This window comes from Scyliorhinus canicula, chromosome 4 (assembly GCF_902713615.1).
Source record: "Scyliorhinus canicula chromosome 4, sScyCan1.1, whole genome shotgun sequence".
NCBI classification, from domain to species: Eukaryota; Metazoa; Chordata; class Chondrichthyes; order Carcharhiniformes; family Scyliorhinidae; genus Scyliorhinus; species Scyliorhinus canicula.
Genome location: NC_052149.1, coordinates 54783397 through 54807142, shown reverse-complemented (window position 1 = coordinate 54807142; position 23746 = coordinate 54783397). Strand labels below are relative to the sequence as shown.

The 23746-nt window shown below is 43.4% G+C and overlaps 1 protein-coding gene across 1 annotated transcript in view; it reads right to left on the bottom strand.

Moving 5' to 3' along the window:
• Window positions 1–23746, bottom strand: part of faf1 (Fas (TNFRSF6) associated factor 1) — a 490861-nt gene that overhangs the window by 369569 nt on the left and 97546 nt on the right. The window contains exon 7 of the mRNA XM_038794284.1: window positions 6456–6561. Coding sequence (XP_038650212.1) covers window positions 6456–6561 — 106 coding nt within the window. The remainder of the gene's footprint in view (window positions 1–6455; window positions 6562–23746) is intronic.

Sequence of the window (23746 nt, the reverse complement as noted above, 5' to 3'; positions counted from 1 at the left end):
ACTTTATAAAGGGCATGACGGCTTTAAAGACAATACAGGAGAGATTTGCTATCATGGTTCCGGGAATGACGGGAAAGCTGGGGTTGTTCTCCTTAAAAGAGAGAAACCATGAGGAGATTATTGGAAGTGTTTTTTTTTTTTCGATTCCAGCTGTCTGTGTGGAGTCTGCACATCCTCCCAGTGTGTGCGTGGGTTTCCTCCGGGTGCTCCGGTTTCCTCCCACAGTCCAAAGATGTACAGGTTAGGCGGATTGGCCATGATAAATTGCCCTTAGTGTCCAAAATTGCCCTTAGTGTTGGGTGGGGTTACTGGGTTATGGGGATAGGGTGGAGGTGTTGACCTTGGGTAGGGTGCTCTTTCTAAGAGCCGGTGCAGACTCGATGGACCGAATGGCCTCCTGCACTGTAAATTCTATGATAATCTATGATAATTGAGTAAATAAAGAGCAATTGGTTCCTGAATAATTGCTCAAGCCTTTAAATAGGATCACACAGTGTAGAGGATAGCATATTAGCAGGGGTAGAGGTTTGGTTATCTAATAGGGAACAGACTAGGCATAAATAGCTCATTTTCCAGTTAGCAAGATGTGGCGAGTGGAGTGCCACATGGATCAGCTTGGAGTCTTATCTGATTACAATTTACATCAATGATTTGGATGAAGGGATCAAATATACAGTTGCTAAATTTGCTGATGATTGAGTTGGCACAGGGCAGGTATTAGGAAGATGGGGGACCTGTTTGTGGACGGGAAGTTCGCGAGCCTGGGTGAGTTGGAGGAGAAGTTCGGGCTCCCCCCAGGGAACGCCTTCAGATATAGGCGTTTGTCAGGCGGCAAGTGGCGGAGTTCCCACTGTTGCCGCCTCGTGGGGTCCAGGACAGGATGCTCTCAGGGGTGTGGGTTGGAGAGGGGAGGATCTCGGCAACGTACCAAATGATGCATGAGGAGGACGAGGCCTCGGTGGAGGAGCTGAAGGGTAAATGGGAGGAGGAGCTGGGGGAGGAGATCGAGGAGGGGACGTGGGCGGACGCCCTGGGGAGGGTGAACTCCTCCTCTTCTTGCGCGAGGCTCAACCTCATACAATTTAAGGTGCTGCATAGGGCTCACATGACCGGGACAAGGATGAGCCGGTTTTTTGGGAGTGAGGACAGGTGTGTTAGGTGCTCAGGGAGCCCAGCAAACCATGCCCATATGTTCTGGGCATGCCCAGCGCTGGAGGAATTTTGGAAGGGTGTAGCAAGGACGGTGTCGAGGGTGGTAGGATCCAGGGTCAAACCGGGCTGGGGGCTCGCAATATTTGGGGTTGCAGAGGAGCCTGGAGTGCAGGAGGCGGAAGAGGCCAGTATTCTGGCCTTTATGTCCCTGGTAGCCTGGCGGAGGATTCTTCTTCAGTGGAAGGATGTGCGGCCCCCGGGCGTGGATCAATGATATGGCGGGGTTCATTAAACTGGAGAAGGTGAAATTTGCCCTAAGGGGATCGGTGCAGGGGTTTTTCAGAAGGTGGCAACCATTCCTAGATTTCCTGGCAGAGCGGTAGAAAAAGGCCAACAGCAGCAGCAACCGGGTGTGGGGTGGGGTGGGGGGGGGGGGGTCCCCGTCTCTGAAGGGGTGTGTATATTTGTTCAGTGTTGATGACGGGAGTTAATTTATTTCTTTTGTTTTGTATATATGGTTGGGGGGGGGGTTGTTTCCTCTTTTCTTTTGGTATTTTGTTATTGAAAATTTGAATAAAAATTATTTAAAAAAAATTAAAATTTGCTGATGATACAAAGATGGGTAGGAAAGTAAGCCGTGAAGAGGACGCAAGGAATCTGATGAGGAATTATAGATGGGTTAAGTGATGGACAAAAATTTGACTGATACAGTATAATGTGGGAAAATGTGAAATTGTCCACTTTGGCAGGAAGAATAGGAATGCAGCATATCATTTAAATAGATATAGATTACAGAATCCTGTGGAACAGTGGGATCTGGGTGTATTGGTACAGGAGTCACAAAAAGAAAGAATTCTGTTACAGCAAGTGATTAGAAAGGCAAATTGACTGTTCCATAGAATCCCTACCATGCAAAAGGAGGCTATTCGGCCCATCAAGTCTGCACTGACCCGCCGACAGAGCACCCTATCTCAGCCCACTCCCCTGCCCTTTCCCTGTATCCCATACCCCACATAACCTGCACATCTTTGGACTCTGGGACCTGGAAGAAACCCACGCAGACATGGGGAGAATGTGCAAATTCCACGTAGACAATCTAACCCAAGGCTGGAATCGAATTTGGGTCACTGATGCAGTTAGGCTGCAGTGCTGACCACTGTGCTGTCCATGTTGGCATGTATTGCAACGGGAATTAAATAATTGAAAGTGGGAAAGCTTTACTGAGGCAGTGCAGGGCATTGATGAGAGCACATCTAGAGTACCTTGGCCAGTTTTGGACTCCTTATTTAAAACAGGATATAAATATGTCAGCAGTTGAGAGAAGGTTCACTTGACTGATGCCTGGAATGAGGTGGGGAAGAGGAGGAGAACATACAAGTAAAGGTTGGGCATGTACCCAGTGGGGTTTAGGAGTATGAGAGGTGATCTTATTGAAACATAGAGATTCCGAGGGGACTTAAGAGGCTGGTGCTGTAAGGATTTTTCTCTTACAGGAGACAAAAGAACTAGGGGACAGTTTTAAAAAAGGGGGTCTCTCATTTAAGATGGAAATTAGGAGATTTTTTTTTCTCTGAGCCCTGGGTCTTTGGAACTCTCATCACCAGGGAGCAGTGGGGGTAGTGTCATTGAATATTTTTAACCAGATAGATTCTTGATGAACAAGGGAGTCAAAGGTGATGAACGGTAGGTGGAAATGTGGGGTTGAGGCCACAATCAGTTCAGCCATTATCTTATTGAATGGCAGAGCAGGGACCAAATGGCCTACTCTTGCTCCTAATTCATATGTTTGTCTCCAGAGGGCACAGATGTAAAAGTGACTAACAAGAATCAGAGGCATCATGAGGTAAGACCTATTTAACAGTAAGTGATTAGGATTTGGAATGCACCTTCTGAGAGAGTGTTGATGATTTAACAGTAGCTTTCAAAAGGATAAAAAATACTCAGGAAATATTTGCTGGAATATGGGGAAAGAGTAGAACTAACTAGATTGCCTCTCGTAAGAGCCAGAACAGATTTGATAAGCCAAACAGCTACACTAATCTATGATGTTGTGGTTCCATGATTTTCAGAAAATATTCTGTTAAGTCTTGCAAGTCAGCCCAGATATCCATGACCATAGCCCAGAGTGGGCATGACAATTTCCATGCAAGACGGCAGTTTTTGCATCAGCAAATTTCAATGGGGAGTTTCTATTGAATTTGAATTGGTTCAATTTGAATTTGAACTGGTTTTTGGAGCAAGCAATGAGACAGATTAAGGGTTTGCCATGTCCACTCTATGCATTGGCTTTGTAACTTTAAGAATGGGATAAAAAAAATTAAATTTTAAAACATCTGTTTGGGGCAGCACGGTGACACTGTGGTTAGCACTGCTGCCTCACATCACCAGGGACCAGGTTCAATTCTGGCCATGGTGGACTGCCAGTGTGGTTTGCACATTCTCCCCATGTCTGCATGGGTTTCCTCCAGTTTCCTCCCACAGTCCAAAGATATGCAGGTAAGGTGGAATGGCCATGCGAAATATCCCCTTAGTGTTCAAAGATTAGGTGGGGTAACGGGGTTTGGCAGGGGAGCGAGTTCTTTCAGAGGATCAGTGTAGACTTGATGGGCTGAATGGCCTTCTTCTGCACTGAAGGGGTTCTATGATTCTATTCTAAGGTTGATATTTGTTGCAAGTACATTGATGCTTTATCACATCATCCTCTTCTCCCTACCCCTCTTCAGGGAAATCACATTTGCAATTACCTGTAGTTCCCAGAAAAACTCCTGTGGGTTCACTTGATGGAAATAAAAAGGAATTCCCTTGCTGGAAGGAACAAGATTTTTGTTAGATTGGCCAGAACATATGGATTAATTGAGTGCCAAACCCTTCATACAAAACACTGCTAATCCATTAAAGGGTTTGCACTATAAATCTAGTTACCCACTGTAGAGGAAGCCACTTGTTAACAGTATTGATCAATTTTCTTTTTATTGAAACGGATATCTTAATAAGAACAGAAGTACTTTCCTGTTGTTCCAAAGATGCATTACACAGCACCAACCAGGGCCAATTCTAAATACTTTGAAAAAATTCTGAAAAATGAGAGCAAAAATGCACCAGCTGCTTTAGATATTGAACAAGAATATGAAAGCTGAAAATTCAAAGGACTAACCAGCATTTTTAATGAGTCGAAAACATTGCTCTTTCTTTCTTCTCAAATACTCCCAGATCTGCCGAGTCTTTTCACTATTTTGTATTTTATTACAAAATCAAACTCCATTAATGAAAAATGGAGACCATTTCAACTCATCACAGAAATTGGCTGTAGAGGGAGAAATCAATCAGCATCTGTACCAGCTCTCAAAGAACTACCCATTTACTTTTATTCCCTTGCCCTTTTCCCAAATTAAAATTTTTCCAATATTTATCCTTTTCCTTTTAAAAGACTGTTATTATGGATTCTGCTTCCACCACTGGGCAAAAATCCTCTGCATGAGAAAGCATTCTCCTAACCTCTGCCTTCAGTCCTTTGGTAAGGATCTTTCATGTAAGCTGTCACTAGATGGGTTTCTGAAAAACAAGGCAATTACAGCATATGGAAAACAAAGAGTAAAAAGTTCTGGAAAACAATGCAAGCATCTGCAGCTCCTGGGTGAAGAGTGCAATTTTTAAACAGCCATAAGTCTGATATTCAAGTTGCCTCTCCCGAAAGGTTGGGCAAAGTTGGTGCACGGGCATGAGATCAGCTGAAGGATGAGTGCAACAAGAAATGCGCTTCATAGAATCCCTAGTGCAGAAGGAGGCTATTTGGCCCATCGAGTCTGCACTGGCCCTCTGAAAGAGCACCACTTCCCCACCCTACCTCTGTAACCCCACCTAAACAGCACATCTTTGGACTTTAATCATCCTGGATGGATGAACATCAAATTTCTGTGGCACCCTGACAAAAATGCGCACATGTGGACACTCGATGGATCAGGCTTAATTATATAAGTTTACTGATGTTCACCGTCAAGACCGACAGCTGAATAACTACTTGAATGAGGTGCCGGTGCATGGTCAGTATCCTTGGAACCATATTGCAGCAAGAGCTGGAAGTCTTCAAAGAGGAGAAATGGAATGAAGAAAACAAACAATAAAATAAATCTGAGGAGTCTCAGACTCAAAATGTTAACTGTTTCTCTCTCCAAGATGCTGCCAGACCTGCTAGATTTTTCCAGCATTTTCTGTTTTTAGTTTAGATTTCTAGCAACCATAGTATTTTGCTTTTATCATAATAGAATGAATCAATCGTGTGAAATTGTCAGAAGAGAGATTGCTCCATTTCTCAAACAAGAAATCAAGCAATACAACTACCACCTTAAATTTTCTGTACAGAGGTTGATGAGGCAGTATTAAAATCCCCAAATTCTGGAATCCACCTTTAAATTTATTGCATTGATCAAGCTTCAAAAAATTAATCAACATCTTGAATTATAATTTAAATTTAATTTCGCAGCATGTGAGGTCAGTTTTTTCAATTATTGATATAATGACAAGAAAATGTGTTACCCATTTCCATTTAAATTGTTATTAAATAATATTTGAATCGATAGTCTTTTTGCAGTAACTGATAAGAGCAACTTACATTTCAGAAGGATAAAAGTAATGGAAGATCTTATTGGAGCCAATGGTTATCAACCCAAGCAAAAGTATCGGTAGTGGAGTACTAATCCAATTAGAAATTACCTGTTTTTCTGCAGAACTCAAAACAGCAAAAGAACTATCGGAGGGCTCACGGCAATCTCAACCTATTTTTGTAACACATTAGTACAGCACATGTATGAAAGCTATTGGAAACTATGAGCAATAATAGATCAACCCATCATTATGAGACTCTCCAAAAACACTCCAGGGTAGCATGAAAAAATAATTCACGGAAATGTAGACTCAGTCAAGTCTCACCTTGGTTAATGCCAATAAAAGCATTGTTAGTGGTGACAGCTCAGGCTATATTTGCTGTTTTAACTCCTGGACCGCCAGCCTGGGTGAATGTAACAAGTTTACTTTGAGGCTGCCCCCACCCCCCAGCCCCCTTCCCAAAACTGGGACTCTTTCCACTATGCTAATAAAAGCACAAAACAGCTCAGCTAACTTGTCTTTTTATAAAGATAATAAAGCACCTTTAAAGTTCTTACTTTAAGACAAGCTTTTTGCTTTAAGACAAGCAAACAAGGAATCAGAGGTTTGTGCAATAATTAGCAAAAGATTAGAACCTCTTTAGCAGAGTTTCTATAGGTGATAATGAGCTATTTGTACCTCCTAACTCCAATGTTACTCACCTCTTGTACAGTTCTGGTGCCCGGAAAGTTCAGGCTATAATCCCGTTGGGCTTCTCGATGCGTAATGATCAACATGAAGTTTTGATTTAATGACTCCTGTAGGGCACTGAAAGAGTGGAGATAAAAACAACAGAATCAGGGAAGAGCATGTTCAAACTTGCTCTTAGCATTACTATATGAAGCCCCAAGAGTACACTGACTATCAGATGGGCAAGTCTTAACAAATTCGGTTATAGTCTGTTCATAAGGCAAAAAGGTATGATGAGAGTGACCAGAAAGATGTAACCAGTTAGTTTATTTCCTCTTTTATGATATACCAATTATTTGGAGAAATTCACTCAAGAGTTAAATACTTTACAAGTTAAAACTGATTTGCAAAACCATTCAAGTATTTCCTACATTACATCAGCTAAATAGAAATATCATTTTACCAAATGAATCATTCTCTTGTAATTACTTAGTGTACTTTTGTTCCATTTCAGATTATAACCTATAACAAAATAAACATCTCCAATCACATTATGCTATATAGCCTATGGAACTCAGCTACCAATCAAGACAAGCTGATTTTATCACACAAAGTTGTAACAACAATGGTTAATAAAGTAGATAAAAGATGAGAAGGTACATAACTCCTTTGACATTTCAGATAGCAAATTAAATCCTGATTGGGGGTGTGTCTTGCAAATGATGGGTGTTTGGTTTTTGTTGCTCACTCATGAAAGTACACACTTCTTCTACATACTTTCAGTTTCTGTATCACAGTCATCCTAAAATCTAGAAAGGTAGAATGGTCGACTAACAGTTTGTAGAAACTGCACAAAAATCAAAAAGAGCAGGAAGCTCTGGAATCAGCAACTCCACGCCAGGGATAGGAAACACCTGGCATTTCAGAGTGTCAAACTGAAATCAAAACTCAACTGGTGGGGGAACTTGAATCTGCTTCAGGTCATTGGAACATTTACACAAAATATCATGCGATGTACCAGTACTGCTTCCCTCTTTAAAACACTGTTCTCATTTATTTTACTAATACTGGTCCGATTAATAAACAATATTATGCTAATTTAAAACATTACTGTTAAAATGTTTAATGAAACTAAAATATACATGCATAGTAAAGTTTTGGTTTATAGATATGGAATGTGAAAAGTATATTTTTTGATTGAAACTTAATTGTATGATTCTGATTTAACAAATTAAAATTTTACTCCTCGGAATTAGGAATTAATGAATTTGCATTTATATAGCATTTTACAAACAACAAATTTCTTTTGAAGCCCAGTAACAAATATTATGAAAATAAATGCAACAGCCAGATTATACACAGGGAGATCCCACAAACAGTAAATAAATGATTGATCCCATCATTTGTTTCTGATAGTGTTCGCCGAAGAAGGATTGTGGCTTGGGACAACTGTAGAAAACAAACTCTTCTTTCAAAAGAGCTCTGGGATCTTTCATGTCCACGCAAATAGGATGATGGGTGCCTCAGTTTAACATTGCATCCAGAAATGGCACTTCTGGAAATGCATCATTTCTTAATATGAAACTCAACTACAGTACTCTTCCCTAGAAAGAATAAAAACACTGAAATGTTGACATTAAAACTGTTCAATAGTCATAGAAAAAAGGAAAATAACATCTTTTATCTAACTCTGATGAAAGTAGTGTGCTAAATGTGAAGGTGTTTGTGTAACAATAAACAAGGGAGAAGATGCTGTGTGCCGGAATACCTACTAACTTCCCATCCTGGGCCTCACTGAATTAAGAAAAAGATAACTAAATGGCAGTAGTCCAACCTAGCTTTTAACATATGCCTCCCATAGGATCAAGCACAACAGTATAAGTCTGGGAGCAGGCTGCCAACAAATCACATTTTCAACAGTGAAAGTACACTGAAGAACTGGGCATAGCATAGCTTGAAAATAAAGTTGCCAATGAAGAAAATGGACAACATTTTGTATCTTATTCACTACTAATCTCACCTATTACTTGATTTATTTCAAATATATGCAAAACAAAGTATGTCTTTGGGTATTACAAATTTGGTTTCTTAATCAGGTGAAATATACAAATTCTAGAAAATCAACAGCACCGCATTGAAGATATACATATATACACATATATATATATATACACTTTATGGGCAACCAACATCATTTTACATTAAAAGCTCTTTCACAATAGTGTAACATTTGGTTCTGTCTCCTTTTTTTCCACCACCCTCTTTCCAATATACACACTTCACATTATTTTGATACAGACAATCCTAAGAGAGCATCAAATAATTTTAATATGCATTTATTAAAATACTATTCAGATTCACTTTGATTTTAGTCACACAAAGTACACATGAAGCAGGTGTTTTCTGAGAAAAGCAAATTTGATACGCCTTTGATGGTTCCAACAATTAATAAGTTATGGCACACAGTAAAGACATTCTTTTACTATGAGTACAATACTAGCTTAAGCTAACAGAATCCAAGTTTACTGTAATTACTGCATATTTACATAAAGTAAAAAATATTAAATCACTGTGAGCAAGTAATGTTTGATATGGCTTGTACAGCTATATTTGGCAGATTGATGTTTAAAGGACAGACAACACGTGACAGCCTGAAAATCCAGCAAATACGCTTTTGCTGAAGCTTGAGTGTTTATTTTGTATTTCAAATTTGGAGATTTTCATATGCCATTGCATGCATTTCCAAACTACAAATTATAGTTCTGAATTAATCCAACTTTTAAAGCAAGCTCAGCTCTATATTATCGCATTCCCTAAGGTCTGATCAAATTAATGACAAATAATGATCTGAGCTACAAAATGCATCTTACATAATTAACGCTCTGTTACAAATGTTAATGAATGCCAAGCTATCTGAAGGTCTGTTCCTCTCACAACATCAGTTTTTCTTGAAGAATGTGTCGTCCCACCTAAAGAAATGCATTTATCCACCTTATTCCAAAATCTTGCTAATTATTTTGGGAACAATCATTGCTTATCTACCACCAGACATTAATTACAGAAAACAAGATTACAAATCTTAATATATGCTTCTTTGGTTCTTTAAATGCTGTGGTGAGTGAAGTAAATGACAATCAGAAGAATGCTTCCAATTGTTTTGTTAAAAATGCCTATGCTAAATTGCACTAAACTGTACTATTATTCTCCTTCCAATGCATACTACATTGCATCCACTTACAATGTACTGATGATCACATATCTAACTTGTGTCATTTACGCCATGACCATTGTAATCTGAGAAGCAGCTCCCCCTCATTCACGCGGAACTCTCCTTCTGATGTGTCCTGGGAACATCTCCAACTGCCCAACATAGCAGTATTTGACAAAGATTAGCAGGGTTTCAAGATTTCAGGCTTAGAATTCAGTCCAAGCTCCCACTCTCCAGCTCTCTTCAACTTGTGGCTCTTCTCCTCCCCCCCCAACTCCATGCTCGATTCCGTAGTGCCATCCTGACTGACTTAGTAGTTTGCCAGCAAAACATAATGCCCTCAATTTATGAAAATGTATCTGTCCAGTTTATCTAATTCACAGAATACAGTTCAAGGAGTGGACTCCATTAATCACATTGGTTTGCGTTGAACATATAGAATTACGTTAGCTTCAACAATGGAAATGTTTCTTAAGAGTTACTTTCTTACTTAAATTAGTAAGATGGACTACAGTTATGAAATGAGGACCTATCTCAATAATTTTTATTGAGGGAATTCAGCACAAAGTGGGGAAAAGTGCTGTGATGGTCTTTTACCAAGCAAGGAGCGGTCCATGACCAAATGAGAGACAATGAGGTATAAGATCTGAAGTCAGGAGACATTAATTAGGCGAGTAGGTAGGTATCTGGTTGGTGAGTTTTAAAAGCTTTTTTTCCTCTAAACTAAGGCAGTAGATTAAACTGGGGCCTGGGAGATACACGTATTGTATTAAATTTATTATTTGATAAGTTAAACTACTTAATATAATTACAGATAAGCAATGATATTTAACATAATGAAACCCTAATTAGTAAACAAAATACGATGGAGATGGCAGGGTAGGTGCTGCAGCTCTTGCATATGGGGTTGATGCACACCACTGTGATCCACAAGTTTTTGTAGCTTGAGGAATCTTGGCTCAGAGTTGTAGAACTGGAGTCTGAGCTTTGGACGCTGCAATAGATCAAGGAGGAAGAAAGTTATCTGAACACTTTATTCCAAGAGGCAGCCACACCTCTGAAATTAAATTTGGATAGGGTCCGTGATCAGGGATAGCGGGGATGTGACAAGGAGTGACAGACACACAGAAATCCAGAAAGTAATACTGGAAGTGCATCAGGCCTTGCCCAAAGTACATAATGACACAAGTAGGGTTAAAAAAGATGTTCCGTTAAGAGACTATGAGCATCCAGGAACTGAATTAAAAAGCAGAATCTCAAACTGAGGAAGGGTCACATTCGTCTCAAAACGTGAAGTTCCATTTCTTTCTCCACAGATGTTGATAGACCTGCTGAGTATATCTCTGAAATACTACCTGAGCCACAAACAAATTGGCCTAGAGCAAATGAGGTCAAAGAGCTGAACATGTTACTCAAAGATTGGTTTTGGGGAAATAGATTTCAATTCATGGGCATTGGCATCAGTACTGGGAAAGAAGAAATTGTTCTGTTAGTACAGGCTTCACTTGAGCTACACTGGGACCCAGTGTCCTAGCAAATTAAGTAATTAAGGCAGTCACGGGCTTTAAATCGGATTGTTGGGGGATACGAGTTAACAGAAATGATAAGACAGTGTAGTAATATGAATATTGATAACCAGAGTGTGACAGGAAGGGACAGAGCTGACAAACATACAATTGTAGAGAAGAGTACGGAAAAGATGCAAAGACAGAATTAATGCAGGCGGCATTCACAACAAAATAGGGGAGTAGTAGATAGCACAAATATAACTAAATGGGTATGATAATATAACCATTACAGAAACCTGGTTACAAGGTGACAAAGGCTGGAAACTAAATATTCAAGGATATTGGACATATCAAAAGAATAGGAAGAATAGAAAGGAGGTTGGATAGCTCTCTTCAAAAAGGATGACATCAATACAGTAGGTGAAGACTTACCTTAACTCAGAAGATCAATACGTTGAGTCATTTTGGGTGGAGTTAAGATATAGCAATGGAAAGACACACAGGAGCAGTTTATAGACCCTGTAGGACAGAGTATAAACCAAGAAATAATGTGGCTTGTAAGAAAGGTACTGCAATGACTGTGGGGGATATTAATCAACATGCAGATTGGACAAATCAAATTGGCATAGGTAGCCTTGAAGAAGAGTTCATGGAATACACTCAGAACAGTTTCTTAGAATATAGAACATAGAACATAGAACAGTACAGCACAGAACAGGCCCTTCGGCCCTCGATGTTGTGCCGAACAATGATCACCCTACTTAACCCACGTAACCCGTATACCCATAACCCAACAATCCCCCCCATTAACCTTACACTACGGGCAATTTAGCATGGCCAATCCACCTAGCCCGCACATCTTTGGACTGTGGGAGGAAACCGGAGCACCCGGAGAAAACCCACGCACACACGGGGAGGATGTGCAGACTCCACACAGACAGTGACCCAGCCGGGAATCGAACCTGGGACCCTGGAGCTGTGAAGCATTGATGCTAACCACCATGCTACCGTGAGGCCCAATATGTTGTGGAATCAACCAGGGATCCAGCCATTTTATACCTAATGGTGTGTAATGAGACTGCATTGATTAATGATATCATAGTTTTTTTTAAATAAACATTTTATTGAGGTATTTTAGGTTTCACAACAACAAAATAAAAAATGTACATGAGTCTATAAACATAATGTAAAAAGCCTGCTTCCGCCCTTACAGGTCCCACCTTTATTAACCCCCTCTCTAAGCTAAACTAACCTTCCCCCCCCCTTCTGCTGCCGATTAATTTTCCGCAAAGAAGTCGATGAACGTTTGCCACCCCCGGGTGAACCCCAACAGTGACCCTCTCAAGGCAAACTTGATTTTCTCCAGACAGAGAAAGCTAGCCATGTCAGATAGCCAGGTCTCCGACTTCGGGGGCTTTGAGTCCCTCCAAGCTAATAATATCCGTATCCGGACTACCAGGGAAGCAAAGGCCAGAACATCTGCCTCTATCTCCTCCTGGGTTCCAAGATCTTCCGACACCCCGAAAATCGCCACCTCCGGACTCGGTGCCACCCTTTGATTTGAAAACCGTGGACATGACATCTGCAAACCACTGCCACAATTCACTGAGCTTTGGGAATGTCAAAAACATGTGGACATGGCTCGCTGGCAACCCCCCCCCATCTTCTACCCCAAAGAACCTGCTCATCCTGAGCCACTGTCATCTGAGCCCAGTGAACAGCCTTAAACTGTATCAGGCTGAGTCTGGCACATGTTATGGACGCATTGACTCTACTCAACCCATCCGCCCAGAGACCATCCTCTATCTCCCCTCCTAACTTCTCTTCCCACTTGCGCTTCAACTCCTCAGTCTGCATGTCTTCTGGCCCCATGAGTTCCTTATAGATGTCAGAGACCTTCCATTCTCCCACCCACACTCTGGAAACTACCCTGTCCTGCAGGAGCGGGAAGTTTGAGATCTGCCTACGTAGGAAGACCCGCACCTGCAGGTACCTGAATTTGTTTCCCTTCACCAATCCAAATTTCTCCTCCAGCTCCTCAAGCTAAGAAACCGCCCCTCTGTAAACATATCCCCCATCCTCTCAATTCGTGCCCTCTGCCATCTCCGAAACACCCCCCCCCCCCCCGGTCCATCCTTCTCGGGGCAAAACGGTGATTATTACAATCGGAGACCAGACCGATGCTCCCTCCGCTCCCACATGCTTCCTCCATTGCCCCCAGACTCTCAGGGTCGCCACCAACACGGGTTGGCGGGAACGGCAGAGGCGCGGTTATCAACGCCCCCAAGCTGGTGCCCTTACACGAGGCCGCCTCCATACGCTCCCATGCCGACCCTCCCCCCACCACCCACTTCCTAATCATGGCTATTTTCACCTCCCAATAATAGTTACTGACATTTGGCAGCACTAGCCCTCCTTCTCCCCAGCTCCGCTCAAGCATCCCCTTTTTTACTCGCAGGGTCTTGCCCGCCCTTACAAAGCCAGTGATAACTTTGTTAACCCGTTTAAAAAAGGACCGCGGAATGATGGGGAGACAGGAATCTCGGAAGGGCCATCATCTTCACCGTCTGGACCCTCCCAGCTAATGACAACGGGAACGCGTCCCACCTTCGGAAATCGTGCTTCATTTGATCTACTAGTCGGGCCAGATTACGTTTGTGCAGCCGTTCCCATTCCCGCGCCACGTGGATGCCTAGATACCTAAAGCTTCCCCCGACCACTCTAAACGGCAGTTCCCCCAGTCACCTCTCCAGTCCCTTTGCCTGGATCGCAAACATCTCGCTTTTCCCCATATTTAGTTTGTACCCTGAAAACCGGCCAAATTCCCCCGGAATCCCCATTTCTTCCATCCCCTCTGCTGGGTCCGATACATACACGAGCAGGTCGTCTGCGTAAAGCGAGACTGTGTTCCACTCCCCCACCCCCTCCCCGGACCAGCCCCTTGAGGCTCTTTGTGCAATTGCCAACGGCTCTAGAGCTAACGCGAACAACAGTGGGGTGAGGGGGCATCTGTCTCGTCCCCCGGTGTAGCCTAAAAAGTCCGATGTTGTCCTATTCGTCCGTACGTTCGCCACAGGAGCCTGATACAGTAACCTGACCCCCAGTCAATAAAGCCCCGTCCAAATCCGAACCGTCCCAGTACCTCCCACAGATATTCCCATTCTACTCGATCAAAGGCCTTCTCTGCATCCATTGCGACCACTACCTCCATCTCCCTACCTTCTGGGGGAATCATGATCGCATTTAGCAACCTTCTTACATTGGCCACCAACTGCCTCCCCTTAACGAACGCTGTTTGGTCCACCCCAATCACGTCCGGAACACAGTCTTCAATCCTAGAGGACAAAATTTTGGTCAGCAGTTTGGCATCCACATTCAATAGGAATATCGACCTGTAGGACCCACACAGCTCCGGGTCCTTATTCTACTTCAGGATCAGTGAAATCGTGGCCTGTGACATCGTCGGGGGAAGCACCCCTCTCTCCCTTGCCTCATTGAATGTCCTCATCAACAGCGGCCCCAAAAGCCCAGAGAATTTTTAATAGAACTCCACTGGGTACCCATTCGGCCCCATGGCTTTACCGACTGCATGCCCTTCAGACCCCCCGCTATCTCTTCGGGGCTCCCAGCCCTTCCACCAGCTCCCCGTCCACCTTCGGGAAATTTAGCCCCTCCAAGAAGGGCCTCATACCCTCCAGCCCAGGTGGGGGTTCCGACCCGTACAGCCTACTATAAAACTCCTTAAATGCCTTATTCACCCCCTACTGAGTCTCCCACCAGGTTCCCATCTCCATCTATTACTTTGCCTATCTCCCTGTCTGCCTCTCTCTTACTAAGCTGCTGTGCAAGCATTCTGCTGGCCTTCTCTCCATGCTCATAAATCGCCCCCCTCGCCTTTCTCAGCTGCTCTACCACCCTTCCTGTGGTTAACAAGCCAAAGTCCGCCTGTAGCCTCCACCGTTCCCTTAGAAGCCCTGCCTCTGGGGTCTCCGCATGCCTCCTGTCTACCTGTTGCATCTCCTTTACCAGTCAGTCCGTCTCTGCCCTATTTACCTTCTCCCTGTGGGCCTGTATCGAGATCAGCTTCCCTCTAACCACCGCCTTCAATGCCTCCCAGACCACCGCTGCTGAAATTTCCCCCGTGTCATTGACTTCCAGGTAGTTCTGAATACATTTCCTCAACCGCCCGCACACCTCCTCGTCCACGAAGAGCCCCATGTCTAACCTCCAGTGCAGTGTGGGCGCTGATTACTGTCTTTACTAACCTGTACGTCAACCCAGTGCGGGGCATGGTCTGAGATTGTGATTGCTGACTACCCCGTGTCCATCACCCCCGTCAGTAGAGCCCTGCTCAGAATAAAGAAATCAATCCGGGAGTACACTTTATGCACGTGAGTAGGAGAACTCCTTAGCCATTGCTGGCACCTTGCCCACTTTTGAGCTTGATGGTCTGAACCTGGATCAATCACTGTGTTGAAGTCCTCTCCCATGACCAGCTTATGGTGAATCCAGGTCCGGTATCTTCTCCAGCGTCCTCTTTATAAACTCTACATCGTCCCAGTTTGACGCATACACATTTACGGGTACAACCTGCACCCCCTCCAATTTCCCACTGACCATAATGTATCGGCCGGCCACATCCAAAACTATTCTTCCCGCCTCAAACATCACCCACTTGTTGATCAGGATCGCGACACCTCTAATCTTAAGAGTCCAGTCCGACCCAACCTTTCCTTAATCTAATCTGATCAGCTACTCTGAGGTGCGTCTCCTGAAGCATTACCACATGCGCCTTAAGTCCTCTCAAATGCGCGAACGCGTGTGCCCTCTTGAGCGGCCCATTGAGCTCTCTTACATTCCAGGTGCCAGGTGATTGGGAGGCTCATTGCCCCCCCCCCCCTTCGCCAATCAGCCATCCCCTCTCTTGGGCCAGTCGCCAGCCCGTGCCCCACGCCTCCACCAGCCCGCCCTCAGGCAGCCTTCGTCCCCGACCTCCTACTCTGTCCCTCAGCGAAAGTCCCTCCCTCATCAGCAGAACATTTCCCCCCCATCACCCCCCCCCCCTCGTAACAGCACAAAATAAATCATCCCCTTTGATAAGCTTAACATCTGCTCACCCCACACTACGCTTCCGTAAGCTAGCCTGCCCAGCTAGCTTGGTGGCCCTCGCCCCTGGCACCAGACATTCTCCCACCTATTGTCTCTCCCCCCCCTTCCCCCCCACTCATACATACATACTCAAATGAAAAACAATCCCAACACAATTGCCTGACAGAGAAAAAAATCCCAAGTTGAACAAAGAAAAGATCAAGCAAAAGATCCAGCATCTGAACAAGCACAGTGCAAATGCAAACTTTAACTCACTCAGCTCTGCAACTGGCCCCAGATCAATACAGAAGGCATTACAAATAACTGTCATGTGAAAGTACCTTTAAGAAATGGGTGTTTAGGAAATGTACCTTTAAGAAATGGATGTTTATAAATGGATGTGTATATAAATATCTGTAGTGAGAGTACCTTTAAGAAATGGGTCTTTACTACTGCAGTGATGTCAGAGAGTGGGTGAAGCTGGGCTGTCTGTCAGCATTTTACTTTCATTTTTGAGCAGGCTGCAGGGTGTGTTTTAATTTTGTTTTCAGTGTTGGAGCTCAAGCCAGACCTAGCAGACGTACTGCTGTTCTCTCTGCCATCAAAAGACTCTCTCTCGATCATTTGGTGAATTCAGAATTATAAATGTTCTCAGTAGTGAATGTAAACCTAATGTGCTTCTGTTGAAGTGTTTCTTCTGTCTTCTGGATGTTGTTTGCGAAGTTATTAACGATTACTTAGTGTTGTCTTCTTTGGGGGTTGTATTTGAATAGATGGTTGCTAAGATGTTCACTGTATGTTTTAAAAAGGTTAACTTGAGTTCATGGAATAAACATTGTTTTGCTTTTTAAAAATACTTTTCAATTTCTGCTGTACCACACTGTAGAGTGGGCTGTGTGCTCCCCATACCACAATCTATTAAAAGTTGTGGGTCGGGGAACTCAATGATATACTTTGGGGCTCTCTACCCTGGCCCATAACATAATGTCCGCAAAACGAAAAACAAGAATCTTTTTGTTTTTTAAACATAAACGTTGCAGCAAAGTTCTCAGTCTGACACCAGTCCATTGCTTTTCGCGAAATCCAGCGCTTCCTCAGGCAACTCGAAATAGAAATGTTGCTCCTCGTATGTGATCCAGAGGCGGGCCAGATACAACAGCCCAAAATTCACCTTTTTCTTGAAAAGGGTCAACCTGATCTGATTAAACCCCGCTCTTCTCCTGGTTACCTCCGCACTCAGCTCCTGATAGATCCGCAGGATACTGTTCTCCCATTTACAGCTTAGTGTCTGCTTGGCCCACTGTAAAATATGCTCCTTATCCAAATACCTGTGGAATCTCACCACCATTGTGTGGCTTCCTCGCGAGTGCTATGTGAGCCCTGTCCACTTCCAAGGGTCAGAGAAAGCCCTATCCCCCAGCTGCTTCGCGAACATGGCCGCTATGTATGCCCCAGCATTCACTCCTTCGGATCCCTCCAGGAGCCCAACGATTCTCAAGCTCTGCAAGCGGGACCTGTGCTTGAGGTCCTCCATCTTCTCCAAGAGCCTTTACTGCTGGTCTCTCAGCATCCCCAACCCCAACTCCACCACTGTTTGATGTTCCTCCTGGTCAGCCAGCGCCTTCTCTACTTTCTGGATCGTCTGATCTTCGGCATCCAATCTAAGCTCCAGTCGCGCAATTGACTCCTTAAATCGGGTCCAAGCAATCCGGCTTCTGCTTGGCTGCTCCAACTGCTCCATTGACCGCTGGGTCGACAAGCCAGAGGTCCGGTCCTCCGCCATGCTTACTCCCGGTACAGCTTCAGCCCAAGCCTTTTCTGTCCTTCAGTTTCTGCCTTTGCAAGCACTTCTAGTCCTCATCTCCATTTCTCCATGCACCGATGTGGGAATCCAGTACATAATTGCCTCGGTCATCGATTTTTCAAATCAAGTACGGTTAAAAAAAAATCGGGGGGGGGGGGGGGGGAGAGAAGGTCCAAAAGTCCAACCCGAGCGGAAGTCACCAAATGTACGACTTACTCCTTCTTAGCCGCCACCGGAAGTCAATGATACCATTGTTATGAATGTGTAATTTCATGATTCAGATGTCTCATGAAGATAACCTTTAGTTTGGGGGTCCTATAGGGACGAGTGATCAAAACATATGAATTTCACATCCAGTTTTGAAAGATGGGTCCGAAACCAGTGCCTTATACACATACAGGAAATTACAATGGTATGAAGTCAGAACTGGCAAAAGTAGACAGGGAAAATAGGTTAAAAAGTTAAAATAGTGGAGGAACAAGAACATTCAAGGTGCTATTTCATAACTCTCAACAAATATATATTCCATTGAGAAAGGATCTACCACAAGGATTCACCATCCTTGGCTAACTAATGAAGTTAAAGATGTTATGAAGTTGAGCAAAAAGGTGCACAATTGTGTGAAGACGTGTGTTAGGCTGGAAGATTGGGAAAAGGTTAGAAACCCGTTAAGGGTGATTAAAAAAATTAGAGGGAGAAATCAATAGAAGTATTGTATTTGGATTTCCAAAAGATATTCAATAAGTTGTCACATGAAAGGTTATAAAAAAGATTAGCTCATGGTATTGGGGGTAGTATCTTTGCATCTTTTAATGGATTGATGAATTGAGTCTGGATAGATCGGTCACTTTTAAGTTGGCAAACAATAACTTTGTAAGGCAGCCACAGGGATCAGCGCTGGCATCTCAAATTCTATTCAAAATCTATATTAATGACTCGAATGAAGGGGGTCAAGTCTATTGTCGCCAAATTTTCTGACCTTACAAAAATGGGAAGGAAACTGAGTTGTGAAGAATGTCCAAATGAATATAGATAGGTTAACTATTATCTATCCACTTTGTCACAAAAAGTAGAAAAGCAAATTATTTTTTTAAACAGAATGACATTGTTACAGTACAGAGGGACCTGTCATCTTCGTGCATGAAACACAAAGGGTGAGATTCTCCGTCGGCTGCCGCTGGAATCGGGAAACGCGATTGGGCAGAGAATCGGTTTTGATGCTGAAAGCGTGGCGAGCGCCAGTTTCATGCCAAATTGCAATTCTCTGTTGCCTCACAGCGGTGTCAATGCATTCCAGAATGCACGTACTGTAAACGCCATTGGGATATCATTAGTGTGCCTGACCCGGTATCCTCTGGGGCCTCTGCGATTCTCCGCCTCCACTGGGGTGAATTCTTGATGGTGAGGTTCACTTGCGCTTTTAAAAATCGTGAAACGGCGCCTTGGCTGCTGAGGGAGAGAGGGTACGGAGATTCCAACATTGCCACAGTTTGCTGACAGTTGTGCCGCTGGCCGGGGGGCTTCTGCCAGGGCCGTGGGGAGTAGCGGGATATGGCCAGCTGGGCTGTGAGGTCAAGTGGATGGGCACCATTATCGCGGCCTACAAGGCAGCTATGCTGTTGCACACACCGCTGACTGCCCATTGTGAACTTAGAACCACAGGTCGTATGGGTGACCCCAGGCCACCCCCAATTGCCTTCTGGTCCCAGCCGATGCATCAGCAGGTTGGGCGTGCTCAAGCGGAATCTAGTTGGCTGGGATGAGTGTGTTTGGGGAGTGAAGTGTGTATATGGGGCTGCAGCTCGTCAGCCTCCTCAGTGCCAATCACGGATCCGCCGAATCCCACACCATTTCTCATTGGAATGGATTGTGTTCAATGTGGCATTGGTGTTAGCTCCTCAACAGTTGCTGAATTGGTCCAGGTGCAGCATCAGTTTTGCTGTCGTGGAAGTCCACGAATCCTTCTCCAACATCAACACTTCCCTCCAAAAACATTAGCATGCAGGTACTGCGACAAATTAGGACGGCAAATGGAATGTTGACCTTAATGCAAGTGGGAAGGAGTATAAAGTATGGATGTCTACAGGGTGACAGTGAAACCACAGAGTACTATACACAGTTTAGGTTTTCTTATTGAGATATACTTGCATTGGGGACAGCTCAGTGAAGGCTCCCTAGGTTGATTGCTGAGAAGAAAGGATTGTCTTAAAAGGAAACGTTGAACAGGTTGGGCCTATACTCATTGCCATAGAAGAACGAGATGTGATCTTATTCAAACATATCAGATTCTGAGGGAGCCTGATGGAGTAGATTTTGAGAGGATGTTTCTCTTTGTGAAGGAATCAAGAACAAAGTTTCAGAATAAGGGGTTCCAATTCAAGGCAGAGATGAGGAAACATTCCTTCTTTGAGAGTCATTAATCTTTGGAATTCTCCCAAAGAGCAGTGGAGGCTGGGTCATTGAATATATTCAAGGTAGATTTCTTATGTACATCTACAGGGCAGTCAAGGGCTTGCGTGGCTGAACGGGCTAATCATGCACCAACTTCTTATATTCTTGTTTATCAGAGCTGTGCTTTAAGGTCAGACAATACTAGTGATACAACTAACTGTCAGTCTAGTCTTGCCTACATAGTACAGAACTGCTTTTATAGGAAGTGGTTCTTTAATGACCTTTGTTTCCAGTCTTTTGGAATTGACATTGCAGAGCAGACACCAAAACAGTGACTCAACAGAGATGAAGGGACTGAGCAATAATGAAACTGGGTAAACTGGAGTTATATTCCCTGGAGATGAAAAGATTTAGAGGTGATTTAACAAAGGTGTTTAAAATAATGAAAGAAATTAACTGAATAGGTACAAAATGTTTCTAGCCACTAATATCAAAAGTAGAGGAACCCAGAATTAGAGACACCGTCTTCGAATTTGAACTACACAGCGAAGAGTAAATCCAGGAAACGATTCACACAAAAGGACATGTGAACATACAAACGGCACAGAGAGTCATAAAGACAATCAATTGAATCTATGATAAAATAAACATTTTTGAGAAGTCGGGTATTATGGAATATAGTAAAACTAAGAATAAAATGATGGGCAACATGCTCACTGGGGCAAATAGCTTACTTCTGTTTCTAAATTGCTTAAAAGTTATTAATGGAATCTTTGATTTCTGGCTTTATAATACCCACATGCTCCTGAGTGAGAAACCACATAGCTGGTTTAAACAAAAGAACTTGTTCAACATTAGGCACTGGTGTGTGGGAGCAAAACCACCTATGTAAATCAGCCAGCCATAACAGCGTTTTCTTCTTTCTCTTGCAATGTTGCTGCCAGCAAGAATGCAGTAAGCAAAGTACAATATGTTTTCTAATGGTTACAATTAAATTGGGGAACCTGAACTTGCAGGTCTACCTAAATAGCGGAGTTATTTCACTTAAATAATGGCTATTTCTTTCAAAAATCTGTCAAGACAAATATAACAATTAATGTAATTTTGGGTAACCAACATGTTAATGTCGCTTGGTAGTACAGAACTGGAGATTTGCTGAATTAGAGAGACATGCTGTGGAGGTTTTTTGTGTTACATTAATCAGGACAGATGCAAGAATGTCAAATGTCAAAATTAACAATTTATTATAATAATAATCTTTATTAGTGTCACAGTAGGCTTACATTAACACTGCAATGAAGTTACTATGAAAATCCCCTAGTCGTCATACTACGGAGCCTGTTCGAGTACACAGAGGGGGAATTCCGAATATCCAGTTCACCTAACAAGCACGTCTTTCGAGACTTGTGGGAGGAAACAAGTGCACCCGGAAGAACCCCACGCAGACACGGGGAGAACGTGCAGACCGTGACCCAAGTCGAAAATCGATTCCAGGTCCCTGCCGCTGTGAAGCAACAGTGTTAACCACTGCTGATTGATTACCAATTTGACTCTGATTGGTCATGGCATTGCCATGGAGAGTGCACCGGCAAACTTCTGTTCCCCATACTTTTATTTAATTCAACAAACCTGCAATGCCTGCATTTGTTGCTTTTGCCTGAAGAGGGCAGGTCCCTGCATATGAATACATGCAGCTCCGAGCAAGTGAAGGGAGCCATGTTGTGAGAATATTAAATTGGTTGTTAGTTCTGTGATTCAACAGTACTTGCGGAACAACCCCGAGTGTGTTAAGAATTACACTAACAAATGTAAGCTGTCGTGAAAAGTGAAGGCTCTATACTACTGATGAAAGGAAACTTTAATGGATAAGGCTGATTCTCTCAAAATTTCCATCATGCAGAGTTCCAAGAGTGCACTGTGTATCTGACTTGCCCAGTGTGAATACATCCATTGTCCAGGATCTGGAAGTTTTAAGTGATGTTTACTGCCAAAAATCAAAGACAGGATTTTTTTTTTTTTTTTAAATCAGCCATCAGGGGATTAGAGATAACTATTGTTTCTATAATACTCCTTTGCAAAAAGATAAGTTGGTCATACTTTATTTTGCCAAAGACATTTATCCCAATTTCTCACCCTCATTCATGCATTTGTTACTTCTACACTTAATTACTCCAACGCAATCGTAGCTGGTCTCCAAAATTCTATCCTCCATGAACCTGTGGTTATCCAAAATTCTGACCTAAAATAGCTCCCCATCAAGCAACGCTAGATTTGAAAATTTTCATCCTAGTTTTCAAATCTTTCCATAGCTTTGCCCCTGCCGACTGTTGCAATCTCCTCCAGTCGCACAATTCTCTGGAGTATCAGCATTCCCCCAATTCTTCTAGACATTCCCACTTTCTCACTGGTGGCAAAGCCAGTTGAATTTTCACATGAGGCCCTATGTGAATACTTTGCTTCAACAGTCACTATAGAGACGAGAGACGGACCTTGTTGCTCATGAGAACAGTGTGAACCAGGTTAATAGACTCGAACAGGTTGATATTAAGAAGGAGGATGTGCTGGAAATTTTGAAAAGCATCAGGATAGGGAAATCCCCTGGGCCTGACGGGATATACCCAAGGTTACTACGGGAAGTGAGGGAGGAGATTGCTGCGCCGTTGGTGATGATCTTTGCGTCCTCACTCTCCACTGGAGTAGTACCGGATGATTGGACCCATTTGGAGTACTGTGTCCAGTTTTGGCCCCCACATCTCAGGAAGGACATACTGGCACTGGAGCGTGTCCAGCGGAGATTCACACGGATGATCCCTGGAATGGCGGGTCTAACATATGATGAACGGCTGAGGATCCTGGGATTGTATTCATTGGAGTTTAGAAGGTTAAGGGGAGATCTAATAGAAACTTACAAGATAATACATGGCTTAGAAAGGGTGGACGCAAAGAAACTGTTTCCGTTAGGCGAGGAGACGAGGACCCGTGGGCACAGCCTTAGAATTAGAGGGGGTAAATTCAGAACAGAAATGCGGAGACATTTCTTCAGCCAGAGAGTGGTGGGCCTGTGGAATTCATTGCCGCGGAGTGCAGTGGAGGCCGGGACGCTAAATGGCTTCAAGGCAGAGATAGATAAATTCTTGATGTCGCGAGGAATTAAGGGCTACGGGGAGAATGCTGGTAGGTGGAGTTGAAATGCCCATCAGCCATGATTGAATGGCGGAGTGGACTCGATGGGCCGAATGGCCTTACTTCCACTCCCTTATGGTCTTATGGGATACAGGGAAATTTGGCTGTCTGGATACAAAATTGGCTGGCCAAAAGAAAACA